The sequence below is a fragment of the Arvicanthis niloticus genome, chromosome 11, assembly GCF_011762505.2.
Source record: "Arvicanthis niloticus isolate mArvNil1 chromosome 11, mArvNil1.pat.X, whole genome shotgun sequence".
NCBI classification, from domain to species: Eukaryota; Metazoa; Chordata; class Mammalia; order Rodentia; family Muridae; genus Arvicanthis; species Arvicanthis niloticus.
The window spans coordinates 30,609,048-30,631,560 of record NC_047668.1 but is presented as its reverse complement, the minus strand read 5'-3'; the positions used below and the strand labels follow the sequence as shown (position 1 = coordinate 30,631,560).

The following is a 22,513-nucleotide window of genomic DNA, read 5'->3' as shown; positions in this document are numbered from 1 at the left end:
CTTAGAACTTCGTCAAGTATTTTTATCTGCAGCTGAATAAACAGAAAAAATACAGAAAAGAAAACAGACTTCAACACTCTCCTTTCATGAGTCATGAATTTTATAGCATAAGCAGTTCTGCCCAGGTGGCCAAAGTGCTCAGCATGACACCCTAGAAATAGGGTTCTACTTCTCTGTACAAGCCTTACTAGCAGCAGAGTCACAGAAGACTCAGAATGACTAAATGCCCCAAGGTGCATTCCTCTGTGCACTGACCATTTACCAAACTTGGTAAAACTGTAAATCACCAATAGTGTTTCACATGCTGCTCAGAAATAAGACAGGAAATTGACTGTCACTAAGGGAAAAGACTGTGTATACCCTTTCCATATACATGCGAATGGCTTCTTCAAATAAATAAAACCACCTTTTTCATTATGCAGAGAGCATCAACCAATGAAATTGTTCAATAAAACATTTGGGGGCCAGCAGATTATTCAGAAGTAATAGAACTTGTCATCCAACCTGATGACCTGAGTTGGATCCCTGGGACCCATATTTTAGGAGAGAATCAATTCTTACAAATTGTCCTCTGACCTATACAAACACACACCACACACACACACAGAGGCACACATGCACGCACGCACGCACGCACACATGCACGTGCATGCTTATACACACATACAATTTTTTTTAACTTAAAGGATTTGGGATAACTACCAACAGACATTATTGCTGGGGGTTTATAATAAAGGTGTAACAAAAGGCTACAGAAAAGCAGAAAGAAAGATGCCTACTTACCTTGTCAATGTTTCTAGTACCTTCTTTTGATTCAAACATCCATATACAAAGGAAGGTTTTCAGCTTTTATTTTTAATGTAATATACAGAGACACAAACATCATTTCTCTCTCAACTTATGGGAGGTAGTACATTTAAATATATTTGGATTTGACAACTTGCGGTCACAATACCAAGAAATGTTATTAAAAAGTTATTTTTTGACAGGCGATGGTGGCACGTGCCTTTAATCCCAGCATTTGGGAGGCAGAGGCAGGCGGATCCCTGTGAGTTCAAGGCCAGCCTGGTCTACAGAGCTAGTTCTAGGATAACCAAGGCTACACAAAGAAACCTTGTCTTGGAAAAAAAAAAGTTAATTTTTAAAGATAATCAAACATCTATTTGTTACATGGGCCTTGGCCAATGTATTGACTGCAAGTTGTTTACATTTACAGTGTTTTAAACTTTTTTTTTTTAATGTCAGATTATGTAATGTAGATATACACTTTATCTTCCTCAAATTCATCCCATTTTGAGAGCTGAAGATAAATGTTAAACACCAAAACATTTCCCAAATGGTATCTCCTTTGCCCTTGACTAAAAAGTCAAAAACTAAACTTCACTTTCCTAAAGACACAGCTATTTCTAGAATACATGGATGTAATCCTGACAGACTACTAGAACTAAGTTATCACTTCTGTACTAACACTGTTCACTACAATGTAGCTTTCCCAAAAGACAAAAAGTATCAGGAACGTGGATTTTTTTCCTAATGAACTGAACACAACAGTCTCTTCCTTTCTGGCTTCATAAAATATCAACTGTCTTGGGTAGGAGCCACCTGAACAGCATAGTATTCTGGGTAATTAGCCCGGTGAGATGAAGAAGATCTGGGTTCACAATATCATCTACCCAGGGGTGCCATACACAGTTTACAGCAGGTAAAAGTGCTAAGAAAGGCCACGGTGGACAGTGCCAGACACCGACAACAGTAGATTACAGGGACCACTGAAGGTCAGGGAACACCAGGAACCTCAACTGCTTTTTCAGCAATGGAACAATAACAACAACAAAATGTTTGGAGAAACTTAAGAGTAAAATATTTAATTCCATCACTGATATAATGTGGTTTTCAGATACTGCTTCCTTTGTCACATGAACTTGAGATTAGAGAAAAAGAACAAGATCAACACAGGAAAACTTCTCCTTGTCTTCTCATCAAAGGAAAGCGCTCGGGTTGGCGCGAGGGTCTTTCTGGTTCCGGTATCTGTAGGTCAGCCAGACACCCAGGATCTGAAATTAGAAGAAAGGAAAATGAGTTTTGAATCAATTTAGTCAACCAACAGAATAAATGAAACTTCTGAATTACTTTTGCCTGGTTTTTTTGTTTTGTTTTGTTTTTTGTTCAAAGAGGAGATTCAGGCAAATCAAAGGACAGGCACTAATAAGTCTGAAGTTAGAACACTGTGTTAGACTGAATGCTCCTTCCCCAAAGATGCTTTTCTGGAACGTGCAACTGTTTCTTTACGAGGTAAAAGGCCTTTGAAGGTGTGGTTATGTTAGGGAGAGGTTATCCAGGTGGGCTCAAAGGTACAGTCGTGTGGTGCTGATAAGGAGGAGACAACATGGACAAAGAGACACAGAGATAAGGTGTGTTGATTTGGCAAGAAGAGAGAGTACTGCACATTCCAAGCTGGATTTGAAGTTGGAATAGCAAGCTTGACTTTTCCATTTTGATAAACAGCCAAATGTGAGCTTTGCATGGTTTTTGCATTTATCTCTATTGTTTTTAATTATCTGTGTGTGCACTAGGAGTGCCCCCAAGAGGCACGGCAGCCTCTTGTTACACGTGACTGTTACAGGTGACTGTGAGCCACCCGATCTGGGTGCTGGGAACCCAGTTTGGGTTGTGAACCTAAATCTTCCTCTCTGGGATAATGTCCTAAGCAGCAGGCACTACTAATCCCTGGGGCCTATCAACTATTTTTAATAACAAAAACATCTAGAATTAGTTATTAAATCAAATGTTGGTAAATTTTTCTCAGACGATAGAATTTAATTTATTGTTGTTTTGTTTGTTTGTGTGTTTGTTTGACAGGTTCTCACTAGCCTGGAACTCAGAGCAAACCACCTGCCTCTGCTTCCAAAGTGCTATGATTAAAGATGTGCCCCAGCAACCCAAGCTTACCAACAGTCTCTTGACTGTTTCCATACTATGTCTTATTTTATACCTAGAAATGCATCCCAAGGGAAAATGGGGTGAATGGGAATGGCATTCCACACACAGGAGGCAATTGTGTAAATATTTAAGATGACTCAGCAGGTGGAGGTCCTTGCTAGAGCCTCATGACCTGATTCCTGCATGATAGAAGGAGAAAACAGACTCTGACCTCCACACAGACACCCTGGCACAAGTGCACCCACACTAGGTAAATAAAAAAGTTTAACTGTTTTGAAGGTGGGGTGAGGTGGCTTGGAAGGTGATCACAGGTGCTGCAAAGCCTGATGACATGAGGTCACCATTTAACTATAAGGGGGTGGGGAGGGTGAGGAGAGAACCGATTCCAGAGGATGCCCTTGTGTCCTGACACGCCCACTATGGCACAGGCATGTTGCTCCCCAATACACACACAATAAAGAAATGTAATTTTTAAAAAAGAAAATTAAATGGTCAGCAGATTAAGTTATTCCATTTGTGGTTAAATTCTAACCATATGAAATACGGAGTTTTTGCAATTTTGTAAGGACATATGTTGCTCTTATAAGTGGCCTACGTTGCCTCTATAGTTATACATGCAAACTCCGCTAGAAGAATTATTTGATTCATATTCTTCTGTTGTCTGTTTAAAACAGAAGTGTGATGTGGACATCTCATGTGTCAATAATGAGACCCACTGCCTTTTTCCAATAGGGCATAATATGTCATATATTAATAAATTTATTAATGGCTACAAAACAGTAACTAGCCCTCCCCCCAAACTGAGTACTGCTCAAAGTATTCCAAGTTTGACATCCACTGGCTCCTTTAGTCATAACACAGGAAAGCGGCTACCTGTTGTTATTCTTCTTAGAGGGTGAGACACAAGATTTGAAGGAGATATTCAAAGGCTAGCAAGATAAGATTCTTTGCCCAAGAAGCCACAATTAGTAAGCAGGTGCACTTAATTTCCAACCCTGCTTCATGTTCTCCTCCTGTGTCACACACCTGGACCCAACCAGCATACTGTCAAGAAGCGAAAGGAGGCCAAATATCTATTATAAAAATAAATGTTCCTTGAGGGCTAGAGGGACTGCTCGGCAGTTAGGAGAGTACGTGGTATTCCCACAGAGCACTAGAGGTTGGTTCCCACATCTAGTGACTCACAACCATCTGCACCTCCAGATCCATAAGTCCCGACACCCTCTTCAGGCCTCCCCTGACATCCACACTCATGTGCACATATCTGCTACACATAGACACATATTCATATACATAATTAAAAACAAGTCTTTAAAGGTTGCTTATAAATAGCTTTGTGGATCCACTTTATGTTGTTATCTAACTATTTCCATGAAATAAAGTAATATGCATTGGATTTTCTTAGTTACAACAGAGTTTTTGGCAGCTCACACCTACTAACACTAGCACCCAGTAGGCTAAGACAAAGGGAACATGAGACCAGCAGCGGCGATATAGTGAGACCCCATCTCAAAAACAAAGGTCTGTCTTGCTACGTATTACCAATTCAGTATTGAAAATTTAATACGGAATACAAAAATTAGCATTCTGGTTTTGCCTAAGATTATATAAAAGTTTAGTCATTAGTACAAATACATTAATGAAATATAAACATATACAAATAATAACAGTAGTTACCTGTAGGTTTTAGAAAGGTAGTAATAAGAAAACGGGGGGGGGGGTAATTTAATTTTTTAATGAAATTTTTTTGGTGATTTTTTTAATGTTGAAAGTAACATATTTTATATACATCTATTCTTACTCTTATTAATATTTTATAATTACATTTCTTTCCTTCTTTTCTCTCTCCAAATCTTCTCATATCTCCTTTAAATTCATGGCATTTTCTTACACTGGGGCGAAGTTCTCAGGCAGGTTCACCAGGCCCAAGGATTGAGGCCAGGAAGTTGCCATGGAGAAGGAGACAGATGGGAGGAGACAAAAAAAGAGCAGAGATAAGGAAAGAGAGGGGGAGGGAATGAGGGGGAGAGGGAGAGAAATGAAAGTGTCTGGATTATATGGGGAAGAGCTTCTGGAGGAAGCCTAGCCCCTGGGCTGAAGAGTTCAGCATAGAAGGTGGGGGTATCAGCCATGCCCTGTAATAGGTAGGACCTGAAGGATGCTGGGAGAACCTAGAGGCCAGGTCCACTTTGGTGTGTAAACTATGTACTCCAGCTGCTTGTCCCAGTCTGAAACCGAGTCATTCCCTTCCCCCTCTATCCTTTTTTTCTCTCCTATCTAGTATTGGGGGATTGAAAGGATGGAAAAGGGTGGAGAGGGTGGAACAAAGAAAACCCACAAAGTAGCCAAAGCCCAGCTACATACCTCTGTAAAACTGAAGAAGAGGCCAATGCCACCAACAAATCTCAAAACATCTCCAGCATACTTTCCGATGATGGGGGCACATGGGGAGCACTTCATGCTACTCTTAACACAGCTCTGTATCAATGAAAGTATCAGCAAAAGGAAAGACGGATTACTTCAGAGTACATTTACAAACCCAGCCAAAATTCAGGCCTACGGCGCTTCGTCCAATTTGAGCATAAATTTTAAACTGTGTGCTAGGTTCTGAGACAGTCACTTCCTGCATATGCTCTGTAGGATCCATCCATCTGTCCCCTTCTAGAAACCGGGATATGATTGGAAGATGTCTAGACTGCACTGTGTGAGATTTCATTCTAGGAACAGAGATGCTCACACTAACTTGCTTGCATTGTAAGTGGTACCCCATAGGTTCATTTATTTAAATGCTTGGCTACAAGGGAGTAGAACTGTTTGAAAGGGTTACAAGGATTAGGGGGATAGTCTTGCGTGAGTTAGTGTGTCACTGGGAGTGGGCTTTGAGGTTTCAAAAGTCCATGCTAAGCTCAGGGTTGGTTCATTCTCATTCTCTCTCTCTCTCTCTCTCTCTCTCTCTCTCTCTCTCTCTCTCTCTCTCTCACACACACACACACACACTCTGCCTGTAGATCCAAATATAGCTCTCAACTACTTTTCCAGCACCACGCCTATATGCTGTGTTGCTCCCCTCTGGGGTGATAATGGATAACCTCTGATACTGTAAGCAGGCCCCCAATTAAATGCTTTCTCTTGTAAGAGTTGTCTTAGTCATCGTGTCTCTTCAACGCAATTGGTGACAACTCCCAGTCACCAAGAAACCAGCTGACCACCACTAAGCAAACAGGGCTTGTAATCCTACAACTACAGTGAGCCAAGGTCTAGACAACCACAGAGCCAGGTGGAGGACGGCAAGCCTTGGGCGAATTTCAGTTTCTGCTGACACCTCATTTCAACCTCACGAGACTCCAGTGTGATGACCACTGTGAACTATCAGCCTGACAAAAATCTAAAATCACCAGAGAGACAGGCCTCTGTGTGGTTGTTGTTTGTTTTACAGTGTAATGTGATGTGTCTCACTGGACAGAGATGAGCAAATGTGACAGTAGTCCATGTGAGACACATACCAGAGGCATATGTCAAACAATTTTGAAACATAGTTCAGCATCAGAAAGACCACTTCTCTGTTAATCATTATTAAACTGAATGCAAAACATTAAAACAAACACTTTTGGACTTACAGCCGGACAGGTGTCATTTGGGTTATAACTTCGGAAGCCACAGCAGTTCAAATTCCTCTGGATGTCATTTCGAGCACTTGCTGTATTGTTCCATCCGACTTCCAGCAGCTGACCCTAAGAAATTAAAATGTATCATCATCCCTATGTAACATACAGAGGTGAGCCTGCAGCTCCAAGCAGAGCATATATAAAATCAATAGCCTCAAAACTATTACAATCTCTCAAAAGTTTATCCCTTGATGAAAAAAAGGGGGGGGGGGGGCACTATGTCTAGTCTATAAATGAAAAGGTCCTGGTTTTTACAACCAATTTAAAAACAGGACCTGGTTCAAAGGCATAAATTAACAATATAGTTTCAGTTACTCCAAGACAGAAACCCATATTTTCTTTATAAATTAAGAGTCTGAAAGGAGTAGTTGATAGAAGGAAACCACAGACCCTCCCGGGACTGCAGAGCCATGGAGGAAGACAGGAGCCATCTTTTAACAAGAGCAAATTTTACCCAGTGAGAGTTAATGTCTTATTTATGGATACAAATTACCAAGACCTGATGTCACCTTTCCCTGCAACCATTTCCACCAGCCACTTAGCAGTAAGAAACTTAGCTAAGGGAGTAAAATGGCTTTCTTGACAAGAAGAAATAGTTTTATTCTCTAGTCATTTCTTCCAACATTTGCATATTCATGCTATGTGGTATTAGAGTAAAGTAGGCTCAAATAAAAGCTTCACTTAGCTGGGCATAGTGGCGCATGCCTTTGATAACAGCACTCAGGAGGCAAAGGGAGGTGGGTGTCAGTGAGTTTGAGGCTAACCTGGTCTACAAAGTAAGTTCTAGGATAGCTATATAGCTATACAGTGAAACCCTGTCTCAAAAACAAAACAAATAACAATAACAACAAAAAAAAAACCCTTTACTTACCTGTTGCTCCTGATTCAGAGCTAGACAAGCACACGATACGGAAAACTGAACAATAAATACCAGTAGGAGAATGATCATATACTGAAAGTTACAAGTTAAGGACTTTCTTATTATAATACTTATTCATTCACTGTACGTGTGCATGTGTGTGGGGTTGGGAGTATGCACACATGAGTATGTATGCACACGCATTAGGGCACATATGTGCCACAGTGTTCATGCAGAGGACACCCTGCAGGAGTTAGTTCCCTCCTACCATTATGTAAGTACTGGGGTTTGAACTCTGGTCATCCTTCTTGGCAGCAAGTGCCTTTACCTGCTTCCAGGGACATTGTAAAAGCTTTGGAAGAGCATAAAGCAAGGATGTTGACATAACTTTCAAGTACACTCAAAGCAATTCACCTATAAACAAGAACAATGTTACCTAAAGTTCAACGTGATACACCTATTACTTTGCTAATACACTATAACTATTAATCCATTTAGAAAAATATAAATAACTTACACACACCAGGCATGGTGGGTGACACCTGTAATCCCATGGCCTAAGAAGCAGAGACAGGAGGACTGCCCAAGCTTGGGGTCAGCCTAGTCCACAGAGACCATGTCTCAAAAACAAAACAAAAAACAACAAAAGGAAAGGAAGAAAGAAAGAGAGAAAGAAAGAGATAATTTTATTTTGAAAAACCAACATCCAAAACGAAGTACAAAATTCTAAAATGTGCAAAATAAAAAATAGAGACAAATGTATACAATTTTTCAAAAGTAAGACTGGAGAATACACTGTAGAACTCTCAACCAAAGATTAACGTGATAGGCAGGCCTGGATGTCATGAAATGAGTTCAGTTCAACTCCAAATTTGCAAAAGCAAATCAGATCTGTGCCCAACTTGTAGAACATTTTAGGGTGTGATAAAGAAGGATTGGGGATAACTAAACATAGGGCTTTTTCTTCACAGATATTCCTAAATTGCTTTTCTAGGGGTTGCTTTCCGGCCATGCATTCCCTAATGGTAATATTAAATTAGTAGTAACCACTGAAACATAATCACATATTCAATAATGAGAAATTCAACTAACTGAAGTAAAAAAAAAAAATCTGATTTTCTTTTTTAAAGGATACAAAAAACAGCAACACCTGATGGTGTTTGACAGCTCCAATCAGCCCCACTAAGGCAATCAGGAACAGGAAGATGCCCACAGCTATGACCACACCCACCACTCGGAGACTGGAGATCAGCCCAAAGCCGATGCCCCAGGCAGCAATCCCAATGAGCAGCAGACTGACCAGCTGTGGAGAGATGGCGAGAGATTTAGTGTTACAGGGCCAGCACTACTCAGGCATTTACATCTTAGCATCTTTCCTACAATGGCAAGAGTCCCTCAGGATCCCCAGAGTGTCAGTTGTGGAATCTGCCATATACACCATATTCAAGTGGTGTCGTATTTGTATATAATTTCTGATATCTTCTGATATCACCATCTCTGGGTGGCTTACAATAGCCAGTGCAATGTCAAGGCAAATTGCCTTGCAATGTTATCACAATTGTCAGGGGCATAATGACACGAGAAAAAACAATAACAACAACAATAACTTGACTAATGAAACCATTTTTGATCCAGTTGGTTAAATGCATGAATGTGAAACCCAAAGACAGAGAATGCTCACTAAAACCCACAAAGCTCAGTTGATGGTATTGTTTTAATTAATTTAAAGTAATCCTCAATTACACTTTTAAAAGATTAACAATAATCCAGAAAGCAACCATGCAGTCTCAGAGGTCATCTGGATTATGATGCCTACAGAGGAGCAACTGTAAGCTAGCCCAGTAACAGCACATGTAAAACTAGGTGTCAACACACCTCAGTCCATCCTTCTGATGTGCTCCTGTGAAAATTACCTTTTGCTTTCCAACCCAGTCGGCCTGCAGCCCTTTCTGTTCTCCTGCTCCCCAAAAGGCTGAGCCAATCCTCCCTCCCCTAACAAGCTGTGTCCCTCCGATGTGAAGCTATTGTTTCTTTCCTCGTACTACAATCTGCTCCCACATCTGTCTCCAGAAGCCAAAGGCAATTTGAATGTAAGTTCTCCTATGCTCTAACCTCCATGTATCCTTGGAACTTATCAGGGCCTGAGTCCTGGAGAACATTGGAAAATTGTTTCCAGTATGTAAAACCATAGATGGGCAAGAGACCACTAAAGCCATCAAGATTAAAATAGGGTAGGGGAGGTTGCTCTTTGAAATGGAACGGCAGCTGAGCAAGGAGAAATCATGTGCTATTCCAGTCATTGTATTTATAGGTTTATCAAACGCTACCTCAAGAGCTAGTACACTTGTGTGTAAGATGGGGCAAAAGCTATAACTACTCTTTTAAAAAAATAACAAATAAATGGTAAACCATATAGGGATTATAATTAACCCTAGTAGATATAGATAGCTTAATACAGTTTCAGGGAAGGGGTGGAGGAGGGTTTATAGAGCAGAATAGTTCTGAGTGCCTTCGGTATACCCGTGGGCAAACATCTCCAGGAATATCGAGGTAGTGCAATGCCCAGTTTGGAAAACTCAAAATTCAAACCTAGATTTTTCTTAACATCACACTACTGAAAGACCTGGTAAACTCTGTTTAGAAACATAGAAATTACTACGTGAATTTTTTTCCCTCCTCATATGTACCACTGTTTATGTGCAAAGCAATATTAAACACGGTTTATATGCACTGATTTAAAAAGTTATTTACATATAGAGAGATATAAACAAAACTGCTAAATAGTGTGCATCTGTTTCTATTTTTACCCAAAGCAGTTTCTTTTTTGAATCTCGGTCAAAGAACCAAAACATGGGGGTGAAAAAAAAAAAAAAAGAAACCATCTGTGGAACCATAGAGCTAGTTTCAGGTGACACCCCCACAGCAGCTCATACACACACACACACACACACACACACACACACACACACACACATACACACACACACACACCACTTGCTCGGGTTCCATCTCCCTTCCTCAGCTGCTCCTTGTCAGTTCTGCTTCATCATCTCCTCAGAGTCTCCTCACAATTTTACACAGTGGTGAGCTGAGAAAATGCACTCTGTCCCTTCACAAGGGAGCTTATTTCTGACTTTGTAACACCCAAATGCATCACATTCCCTTTCACAACCAGTAAAAGGAGCCTGAGGGGGTGTGAGGAAGGGGCTCGACTGTGCCTGGCTTAGCATCACCACAGTATCTTGGTACAGGCACAGGGGATGCTCCACAAGCACACACATAGAGTCGCTAGCTGCAACAATCAGTAGTCTTCAGAAACAGAACCAACACAAAATATGTGCATGCATACACACACACACACACACACACACACACACACACGGAAAAAAACGAGGCTCAGGAAAGAGAGAATTTAAAGCTCTGGCCACACAACTAGGATTGGCATGGGCCCAGGACACTGGAAACTGAGTAGAACCCCCTTTTTTCCTTAGGAAACGTCAGTGGAGCTAAAGGTTTCTTATCCACACTGTGGAGGATAGTCTGACTTGCTTACTCAACTGATTCCAAATGCTGGTTGTAATTACAGAATACCCTTAAAGCAGTATCTAGACTAGCATTTGACCATACAACTGAGGACCATGGTGCCCTGTGTCCATGGTAACATAGATTACACATCCCACCTACTAACATCAAGTTCTGGACAAGAGGCTCATTTTCTAACTCAGGTAAAGTCAGGGGACAAGACTACCGATCTGCATTTCACATAGAAAAAATCTTTCTGGGCTAGGAACATGGTTCAACAGGTGAAAGGAGTTGCCATCCAAGCCTGATGCCCAAGTCTGACCATGGAACCCAGTAAAATGCCTCACTCAGTGGTGTCATCTGTAATCTCAGCAGTCCTACAGGGAAACACCAGACAGGAAACAAGAGGGTCAGCCAAGGTGGAAGGTAAAAACCAATCCCCAAAAGCTGTCCTCTGGTCTCCACATGCACACTGGGTAGCATCATGTATGCACATAGACAGCTTTAAAGAATCCTTCCAATATCATGCCAAATCCTTACTACAGTAATGGAATTCTTAAACATTAAGAATATTACAAAGTTGGGGGCTGGAGAGATGGCTCTGAGGTTAAGAGCACTGGCTGCTCTTCCAGAGGTCCTGAGTTCAATTCCCAGCAACCACAAGGTAGCTCATAACCATCTATAATGAAATCTGGTGCCCTCTTCTGGCCTGCAGACATAAATACAGGCAGGCCATTGTATACATAATAAGTAAATAAATCAATCTTAAAAAAAAAAAAAAAAAAAAGAGCCGGTTGGTGGTGGCGCACACCTTTAATCCCTGCACTTGGGAGGTAGAGGCAGATAGATTTCTGAGTTTGAGGCCAGCCTGGTCTACAGAGTGAGTTCCAGGACAGCTGGGACTACACAGAGAAACCCTGTCTCGAAAAACAAAAAAAAACAAAAACAAAAAAAAAAAAAAAAAAAAAAAAAAAAATGTTAAAAGTTAAATATTCCTAGGTATTAAGTTAATAAACTTTAAAATTTAAATACTAAGTTAAAGACTTAAAGACAGCACATACCCATCTCAACAGAAGTCAGAAATTGTTCTTGTCACTTAACCTGGTTGTGTACATCACAGCCCCTACCATGACCTGTTCCGATATTGTACACAGACCTGAGACACGTAGTACAAGTGGAATGACAAGGGCTGTGTTGACACCTGCCTCATGTTTTTGCTGTTTTACAGGCTTTATCTGACTGACGTTTTGACATTTGTTTGTTTTGTTTGGCTCTGTTTTGCTTCTTATTGGCTTAGCTTCATTTTTGTTGGAACGGTGTTAGAATGACAGAGATAAGGTAAGGTAGCTCAGGCTAGCCTCAAAGTCATAATTCTCTTGTCTTGGCTTCCCAAGCGCAGATGACATGCCAGTGCCACCTCAACCATCCACACCTCTTTTCACACTGTGAACTCTACATTCATCACTTTTCATGTATCACAAACTATTTTCCTTCCTTTGATTTTTTTTCTCAACTATTTAAATATGTGAATCCAGGCCAACGAGATGATGACTCTTACAGTAAGAGTGATAGCAGCCATTTAAACGTGTGTGTGTGTGTGTGTGTGTGTGTGTGTGTGTGTGTGTAACCATTTTTAGCTAGTATGCTGTAACAAAGGGGACAGGATGGATTTAGCTGGTTGGCTATAGTTTACTGGCTTTTGTTCTTGAAGTCGGTAGAGAAAAGACTGAACGATAAGAAGAGGTCAAATAATTACTATGTCAGAAAATTTTCAAATATGTCACAGTATAATACAATCCAAATTTAAAAAAGGTAGGTAAGCAAAATAAGCCAGAAAATGCAAAGAAAATACAGGCTCACTAAAGAAAGTGCAGTCCCCTTTATGAGATGAGGTGTCCCAGACTCCCCTCTGACCACAGGAGTTCTCCACGATGCCCAGCTCCAAAGGCCAGTGTCCACAAGATGAGTATATCAGATTGACCACGAGACTTTGAAGCTGGGATTAAATTGCAAATCTCAAAATGGGATTATTCTAAATTATATGAATAAGATTTAAATAATTTCAGAGTCCTTGAAAGAGGCAGGAGGAGGGTCAGAATGTGAAAATGACTTTGCTGAGGGAAACAGGATGTAGTCTTAGAGGTCTGGCAATGGCATGCTACAAGCATTGAAGGCAGAGGAAGAGGTTCTATGCCAAGGAATGCAAGGATCAGATGCTAGGAAACAATCTCCCCTTCCCAAGCAAGTGCAGCCGAGACCTGCTCCAGACTTCTGACTCAGAGTACGACCTGTTGTTTTAGGCCATTACACTTGCAGTACTTTGTTCAAAACAGGAAACATTCAGTGCTTTTGAAAGTCTGTCTGGTTAGAATAACGGGAATAGACTGAACATCGGATTACAGACTCATTAGAATCCACGGTTAGTGCACAGCATCTTTGAGGACAGGCCTTACTTGGCTTACCACAAGTGGCTCTGAAGTACCGTGAATTATTACTGCTGGGCATGATGGCCACTTAGGAGGCTGAGGCAGGAGGATTTCCAAGACTTCAAGACAAAACTGGACTAAGTACCAAGTACCAAGCTAACAGGCAAACATACATTATAAAACTCCGCCTTTGAAAAACTAGAAAGGCATGAGGGATGGAGAGACGGCTCACTCATTCAGAGCAATTCTTCCTGAGGACCCAGGTTTGATTCTCCAGTATCCACATGGCAGATCACAGCCATCCGTACATAACTCCAGTCCCAGGAGGTCTCCAATGCCCACTTGTGGCCTCTAGACCTAGCATGTATATGTATGTGGTATACAGACACACATGCAGGCAAACATTTGAAAAATTAATTAATTAATTAATTAACTAACTAAAACATTTTTAGAGGTGAGGGTGGGTGTGGGAGTTGGCTCAGCAGTTAAAAGCTCTTACCTGAGTTTAATCCCTAGGCTCCCCAGGGAGTCATGTTGAAGGGAGAAAACAAGTCTCCAAAGTCCTCCTGGCCCACTCACACAACATTATAAACATACGCCAATTAACTGATTAACTAATTAAAATCAAGCAACACTTCTTCCTCCTCAAATATATTTTAAACTAATGAAAAGGGTTTTAGCACACTCAGAGAAACTACAGGAAATCCCACAGCCTCCCCCCCACAACCCTAAAACAAGAACTGAAAGCCTTCACTGTCCTGGTCAACAGCTGACTGAGACAGGGGGCTGATAAGAGCAGTGTCTGAAGGAGACTCTGGTTTCAGCCCAAGCAGAACTAGGAAGTGGAACTGAGAGCCATGCACAGCCATGCACAGCTGGGAACTCCAGGAAGGTCTTTTCTCATGGTGAAGTACTGTGCAAAGATTTCTGTACATCCTCAGAAGCCGTCTGAGAAAAAGAAACAGCTAGTCTTCTAGACACAGAATCAGCACACACCCAGGAATCTGCATGCCGAACAATTCAGATAAAAGCTGACCACCAGCTGTAATGACCAAGGGGTAAAAGAAAAAAAAAAAAAAAAAAAAACTCAGAGAAGCAAACTAAAATGACTCATGAGAGATAGAGAAGTCCCAACCCCCAAACCAGTCCCAGGTTTTTAAAATGACAAGCTTAACTGTTAACAATCAAAATTCTCAAAACACCTTAGAAAGAGGAAATCAGTACTAGGGCTTCCAAGAACCAGTTGCAACAGAGCAAGACATTTAAATCATCTAAAGAAGGGCATGGTGGTGCACACCCTTTAATTCCAGCGGTCTAGAAGCAGGGGCAGGCAGACAGAGCTCTGTAGCCTGGTGTACACAGTGAGTTCCAGGACAGCCCTAAAATAAAAATTATCTAAAGGGATTAAAAAATAAATAAGAACAAATTGGAGAGGCATATTTTATAGACATAGACTTGATAAGGAGCCACAGACATGGAAGCAAAAGAAAGGAGAGAATGGGGGTGGGGAGGAGGGGGACACAGTGAGTGAAGGAAGCCAGGCTGACAACCTGGCTTCAGTCCCTGGGAGCCACATAGTGGAAGGAAAGAACCAAGAGCCATGAGTTGTCCTTTGACCTCCCATAATGGCACAAATGCCCATACCCAATAAATAAGTGTAATTTTAAATTTTAATTTAAAACTAGAGGTGGGGAGGAGGCACATGGGCTAAGGCAAGAGCACAGCTGTGGCGGTACACGCTTTCAATCCCAGGACTTCAGGTGTAGGAGCAGAAGGGTCAGGAGTGTTAAAGGTCATCCTCAGCTAAAGAAAACACAAAATATTGAACTAATCGACTTGTCTGTACTCCAGGAGGCTCTGGCAGACAAACAACAGGGACAAACTTTTTTTTTTCCCAAAGAAGCAAAAACATAGCACCCTCCAAACACATTCATTTTGAAGAATAAAGTAAATCTCACAAAAGTTCCCTGATAAAGGACACCCAAGAAAACCCAGAGCTAACAGTCATTCTTTTGCTACCCTATGGAGCCAGCCTTCACCTGAATCCCCCCACCCCCACCCCCCAAGTCCTGAGCTGTTTAGGTCTTCAGGGCTTTACCTCTCAGTGAACAGAACCTTCCTTATGAATAAGGTCCCATGCACTTTGCAACCTTGAACAGAAACTACCTTACACTTATGACAAATCTGTACAATTCAGCTGCTAAGTTCAAGGGACTCTACCATGTTATCTTCTCTGTGCATGGGGCGCCTGTCTAGCAAACTATGAAATGTTACCAGCACTTTCTTATATGGGCAGCATCTCTACCTTCCACATGGCTTTCCCCTATAAATCAGACCATTCTCCCTCATCCAGCCTCAGCTCTTACTGCCTCCAAGCCCAGCACTTCAGTGAAAGTATTTTCGTTAATCTTTCAAATAGTTTCTGTTGATCCATCCACGAGTCATCAAGCACCATTCGCATTCCTTCCTACACTTCACTTCCACGGAGGAAAGAGAAAAGCTTGCAAGCAAGAGATGTATACTGGAACGCCACTGGCAATGGCTTCCTGACTCTCCACACACGTAGAGCAAAAAGCGCTTTGCAGGTGCAGCAGACAGCTCCATGGTCGTGCTTGCCCAGGGTGTTTAACTAGGGCCCTGAGTTAGACTGCCAGCACAAAGATAAACAAACAAATGAACATCTCTAGGTCCATCACACCTGAACGAACAGTCTGAAATGTGAGCCGAGACACCGCCTGAGGCCCCTCCCATGCACACACCAGCACAAACACACAAATACACATTGTCATTTGTAAAGGATATTCCCAAAAGGAATGTAGATTTGATCCTCGAATGCCAAACAAATTCTGCATTGAAACGGCATGAACATGAACTTAATTGAACTAATCAACTTATCTGATTAAAACCCAAAAATACGGACTGGAGAGACTGCTCAGCGGTTAAGAGCATCTGCTGTTCTTGCAGAGGACCCAGGCTTGGTTTCAACATTAAGACCTCACACTATCTGTAACCCCAGTTCTAAGGGCTCAATGCACTCATTTGGACTTCAAAAGCAGTTGTGCATATACACATGCAGGCAAAACACCCATACATGTAAAGTAAAAATAAATACAGCTTTAAACAAAGGTTGAAGAGATGGCTTAGCACTTACGAACCAATACTGCTCTTACAGAGGACCCATGTTCAGTTTCCAGCACCCATATTAGCGGCTCACAACAAGCCCAGGGATCCAATGCCTGCTTCTGGCCTCCATAGGTTCTATGTGAATGTGCACAAATATAAACTCAGACACTTACACAAACACATAATTAAAAATAAAAGTAAATCTTTAAAAAAAATAGAAAAAGAAAACCCCCAAATAAATTAAAATCTTTTAATTTAAATGATCTGAAAACAACGTATATGCTTGTACATGTCTGGTATCTGTAACATAATTGAAACATCCAAATAATCACAAGTGTTTCAATTATATCTAAATATGTTTAAGTATAATGTAATACCTAATAATATGATAAAATGATAATATAAATAAATACTTAAAGATATTCAGTGTACCTATAAGATAGGATTATCACATTTAACTTTTACTAATAAGGAGACTTTTCAGTAATGAAACAACTTATTTCTCAGCAGTGATAATCAAATGTTACCACTGGTTTACAATTTTAAGGATAATGAGATTATATGCTCCAAGTTAGTAATCTAAAAATTATGGATTCAAATGAAACTAATTCTAGCTGCATAATTAAAAAGTCTAAGCCAGTCACTATGCCTTGGTAGACAAAGCAACTGCAAAGATTCTTTTGTTGAAGAATAATAACAGTTTTCCTATGAAAGCAATTGTAATAGAAAATAAATTTAGACCTATGACAAATAGTTTCCTTCCTCTGGGAGGCAGAATGATGATAAAAACAGATTATAGCCCTGTTAACTCCTTGAGAGGTGTGTTTTTATGAGCAGGAAGCACCAGCCTTTCCTGTTTTCTCTTTAAAACAAAGAGAACTTGATATATGAAAAGCGCCTTAAGAGGGAGTTGAAAAGGCTGTGATGGAAAAGGCAAACAACAGCAAGATTATGCAAGCATCCAAACTGAGCCGAGCTTCCCCTGGGTAAATCCCCAGAGGACTAAGCCATGACACAGCCATTGCACCATGAAAGGACATAGATGTTATCAGCTAAGGCTCAGGACAGCACAGGCCAAAGAACAGCACCACAGTGCCGGTTCAGAGACCTAACTGAAAATAGTGCTTTTGAAGGCATCAGGTTAGATGTGGTCCTGAAGGTCAGCTCTCGATGATGGATTAGAAAGGGCCCTGAGCTGCACACTGCTCTTGTGCCATGAGACCTTCCTCCATATGATACAGTGAAGTGTCAGCCCCTTGATTCGAACTTGTCACCCTACAGAAACTGTGAGGAGTACCTTTTCTTTAGTAATTATCCAGTCTGTTATGTTCTACTAAGGCAACATAAAATGGACTAAGATACATAGTAACAAAAGTAACATATAGTTACTTATCTATTGCTATAATGAGACACTATGACCAAGGTAATTTATCTAAGGAGGGCTTTCATTGTCAGATAAAATGGACTAAGATACATAGTAACAAAAGTAACACATAGTTACTTATCTGTTGTTATAATGAGACACTATGAGCAAGGTAACTTATCTAAGGAGGGCTTTCATTATCAGAGGATGAATCCACGAACAACGATGGGAAGCATGACAGTGAACAGGCAGGCATGGCACTAGAATAGCAGCGAGAGCTTACATCCTTATTAGCAAGTAGGAGGCAGAGAAAAAGTGTATGATAACTGAGAATAGTCAGGGCTTTTGGAACCTTAATGCTCACACCCCCCAGTGACACACCTCCTCCAACAAAGCCACACCTCCTAATCCTTACCAGGCAGTTCCACCAGCTGGGGACCAGATGTTCAAATATAGGAGCCATTTTCATTCAAACCACCATAAACACTAATATGATAATTAGGCCTTTTGAAGCCAGGCCAATTAGCTCATTCCCATGCTGGCATCCTTCCTACCTTGTTTTAAGTCTGTACTCCTCTGGTCTTAAGATCCAAAATGTGAACAGTCTGGAGGTAAGTGATGAACTACCACTCCCCAGCCACCACCATCTCTGTCTTCTTTAAAGGAGCCTACACATCTCAGGTGCTTGCAGTCAATACATGTGTTGATTTTATATTCCAGGCACTTGGCTAAATGCTTAGAGCAGAAGAGGTGGTCAGTACAAACTGCTAGATGAAGGATTCTCACTGTTCCTCATGACTGTACTGGGAAATGCTTATTCTCCAATCTATACATTATTTCAGGGAAAGAATCTCAGTCCACCCATGTTCCAGACTATTCTTTGTATATGTAATACATAAAATTATATTGTTTCATCAAATATCCATACCATTCAAGAACAAAGTTATTATGCATGTACATGCAATCCCAGAATTTGGAAAATAGAGGCAAGACAGGCACCATATACTTGATGTTAGCCTGGTCTACAAATTGAATTCCAAGTCAGTTATGGTTACCTAACAAAGCTCTACTTCAAAAGATAGGGGAAGGGGAGGCAGGGGAGAGATGGCTCAGTGGTTAAAGAAACTCGCTGCTCTTGCAGAAGACCCACATTTGGTTCCCAGTACTGATGTCCTCTTCGGACTTCCTCAGACACCAGACACCCACATGGTACACAGGCATACATGCAGGCAAAATATTTAGACACATAAAATAAAAATAAATTATTTTTTAAAATAATAAAAAATAAAATGTGGGAGCTGTGTGAGAATAGCCAGGGCTTTTGGAACCTCAAGACTCACCCCCAGTGACACATTGGTCAGTGGTTAATGTACATTCTGTTCTTCCAGAGGAGCCAGGTTCGATTCTGGGCATCAATATGCTAGCTTGCATCCTTTATAACTCCAGTTCTAAGGGAGCAGATACCCTATTCTGGCTTCCACAGGCTCCTGCACACATGAGGTACAGATATACAGGCTCAGCAGGGGTGTGTGTGTGTGTGTGTGTGTGTGTACATACACACACATACAAATAAATAAAATTATATATATATATATATAATATAATAATATATAATATATAATAATATATATAATATATAATATATAATATATAATATATAATATATAATATATAATATATAATATATAATATATAATATATAATATATAATATATATCATATATATCATATATATATATATATGATATATATATGATATATATATTGGTTTTTTGAGACAGGGTTTCTCTGTGTAGCCCTCGCTGTCCTGGAACTCACTCTGTAGACCAGGCTGGCCTCGAACTCAGAAATCCGCCTGCCTCTGCCTCCCAAGTGCTGGGATTAAAGGCGTGCGCCACCACTGCCCGGCCAAAATAAAATAAAATAAATACAAAGAAAGGAAGAAAAAGAGACGGGCCAGTCAGCCTGGTGGTGTGACACACACCTTCAGTTGGGAAGCAATGGCAGGCAGATCTCTAGGAGTGAGAGTCCAAACCACTGTACACAGCAGGTTCAGGTCAGCCAGAGCTATGCAGTGAGATCCCGTCTCAACATAAACTAGTAGTAGTAGTTCTGCTGACGTAGCAATAAACCTTAAAACATTATTCTGACAGTGGGACAGAATGATGGACAGTGCCATTCAGACTCTGACTTTTAAGTAAACAGAGGCTTCCAACCACTCTCCCGTAAGGCTTCAAGCATTCTGTCATGAACTCGTGATTTCAAAAATCAAGCACACTGACATATTTATAAGATAGAACACCAGGCCGAAGACGTGAAAAGCCCATGATTAATCCGAATATTGCTAAATAGCCGGGCATTCGGCATGAAGCCAAAATCCCAGCTTGCTCTTCACAATGATTCCTCAAATGACTCAAAACTGAAGTGCTTTGCACATACATTTAGAGCTCTCTGCAGGACCACTGTTGTAGCTCAGAAGGCATAAAAACAGAGCATTTGACTCCTGGAATGAAATTATATAAAAAGGGAGAAGAAAGGGATCCTGACTTAACCAGTTTCCAGGGTCAGTTATTTTGAAATGGCAACCACAGCAGTCGACAAAGTCCCACTCCCTTTTTTCAGGGCAGCAGTAATAAAAAAAAAAGAAGAAGAAGGAGAAGGAGAAGGAGAAGGAGAAGGAGAAGGAGAAGGAGAAGGAGAAGGAGAAGGAGAAGGAGAAGGAGAAGGAGAAGGAGAAGGAGAAGGAGAAGGAGAAGGAGAAGGAGAAGGAGAAGGAGAAGGAGAAGGAGAAGGAGAAGGAGAAGGAGAAGAAGAAGAAGAAGAAAAAGTGGAGTCACTGGCAGAACAGCCCAGGCTGACTTCTGCATTCAGTAACCAATACTGGGTACCGCATTGGTAGGACAGAGGAAGCATAGCTGCCTCCCAATAACTAATTCTAGGTTTGCACTGGACATTCAGCAAAGAAAAGAAAGCAGACATGGTCCTTACTGACATTACTGTTTTAAATACAAATAGGCTGGGGAGAAAGAACAGCTTTTTCAATGACTTTATGTTAAATCCAATCATTAGAGCCCAGGGATGGAGCATGATGGATAGTGTAGCTGTCTACCACACACCAAGCCCTAGGTTCAGGGCTAAATAACTCAGGGGTGGTGGTGAGTGCCTGCACTCAAGAGCTAACCCAGTCTTAGTCCCTTTATCAGCATCACTTGACACACAGGCTCAATCCCATCTCCTAGACACTGTATTGCATTCAGTTTCTCCAACAACAAACTCTTCCTTTGCTCCTTTGCAGAATCCACGTGGCTACCTAGACCTTGTAATGTCATTGCTTTTGTCAGTGGACCATTGACCTTCTTGAGCTACTTTCACTGACTTACTGATTCATCCAATCACAACTCTGTTAACATGCTTGATGCTCATGGTGCCCTAATGGCACCTCCCTCTCCCCTGAAGCTCAATGCTGCTAATCTCAAAGGCTAGTTAATAACACTGAGGATCTCTTGATATCACATCTAATACTGAACCTTCTCTGGTCCTGTTAATGGCAATTTCAACTCTCCAAGGAACTGGGCCACAACCATGAGTCACTGGCCATTTACTTATTTCTCTATCACCCCATTTTCAATCCATTAGAAATTGTCATGGTCCCACTCTCAACACAGGCTCAGAATGTGTTTGTTTTTTTTGACTATGGCTAGTAGCATTCTATCCCAAGCTTCTGTTACAGCAGTAACTTTGTAAGTCCCCCCAGTGCTTCTTCAGGAACATTGTTATGTCACTCTGAGGAGACTGCTAGTTTGGAAACAGAAGGGCATGAGAAAAGAAAATCCCTCTCACTCTCTTGATTTGTTTCTTGATGGCTGACAGCCAGGAATTTTGATATCACTAACCAGAATACTACAGGAGAACTGTACTCCCCTTTCTCAGAAACTTCACAAACTAGATTGTTACAATGACTAATGACCTATGCCCTAAGTCCACTGTCCTTGTGATCTAAGGAAGGATATCTCCAACCAGCAACAGCAGCAGCAGCAGCAGCAGCAGGAACCTACAGGAGGAACAGCGACTCCTGCTTCTGTTCCTGCTTCTGCTCCTGCTCACCTTCCTCCTCCTCTTCCTCCTTCTCCTCCTTTCCACTCCCCTCCTCCTCCTCCTCTTTTTCACCTTCCTCCTCCTTCTTCTGAGTGCCCCAGCCCCATCTCTCCATCTTCAGAGCTCTCATCCCTCTCTGGGCTCTGGCTGTCATTTATACCTTCTCCAGAGTCCTCAGAATTAAACTATCTACAACAAGCAGAAATCACGCCCCTGCCAGAGCACACACGAGACAAATAGTCTGCTGCTGTGGACAATCTAAAGTGGCCCCATATCTGACATATTTACATAAAATAACTGAGTTTTTAAGGAAACCAAACCTCTCACTACAGATATCCGACTGTCTCTGCCTCATGAATGCTGGGATTACAGGCATGTGCCACAACTGCCCGGCAGTCATTAGTTTCTTACACGTAAAAGACTATTGTTTTCACTATGAATATGAACTTTTTTTTTCCTGGAACATGTTGACTTCATTGCAGCCTGTATGTGTCAAAATCCCAATGGCTTGAAAGAAAAT

At 41.2% G+C, this 22,513-nt stretch overlaps 1 protein-coding gene across 1 annotated transcript in view; it reads right to left on the bottom strand.

Moving 5' to 3' along the window:
• Positions 1–834: 834 nt before the first annotated feature.
• The window catches only part of Tspan13 (tetraspanin 13), a 28,154-nt gene continuing 6,475 nt past the window's right edge, over positions 835–22,513 (bottom strand). The window contains exons 2-6 of the mRNA XM_034513755.2: positions 8,600–8,767; positions 7,477–7,557; positions 6,558–6,671; positions 5,305–5,418; positions 835–2,054 (exon numbers count right to left, since the gene is read on the bottom strand). Coding sequence (XP_034369646.1) covers positions 1,980–2,054; positions 5,305–5,418; positions 6,558–6,671; positions 7,477–7,557; positions 8,600–8,767 — 552 coding nt within the window. The 3' untranslated portion in view covers positions 835–1,979. The remainder of the gene's footprint in view (positions 2,055–5,304; positions 5,419–6,557; positions 6,672–7,476; positions 7,558–8,599; positions 8,768–22,513) is intronic.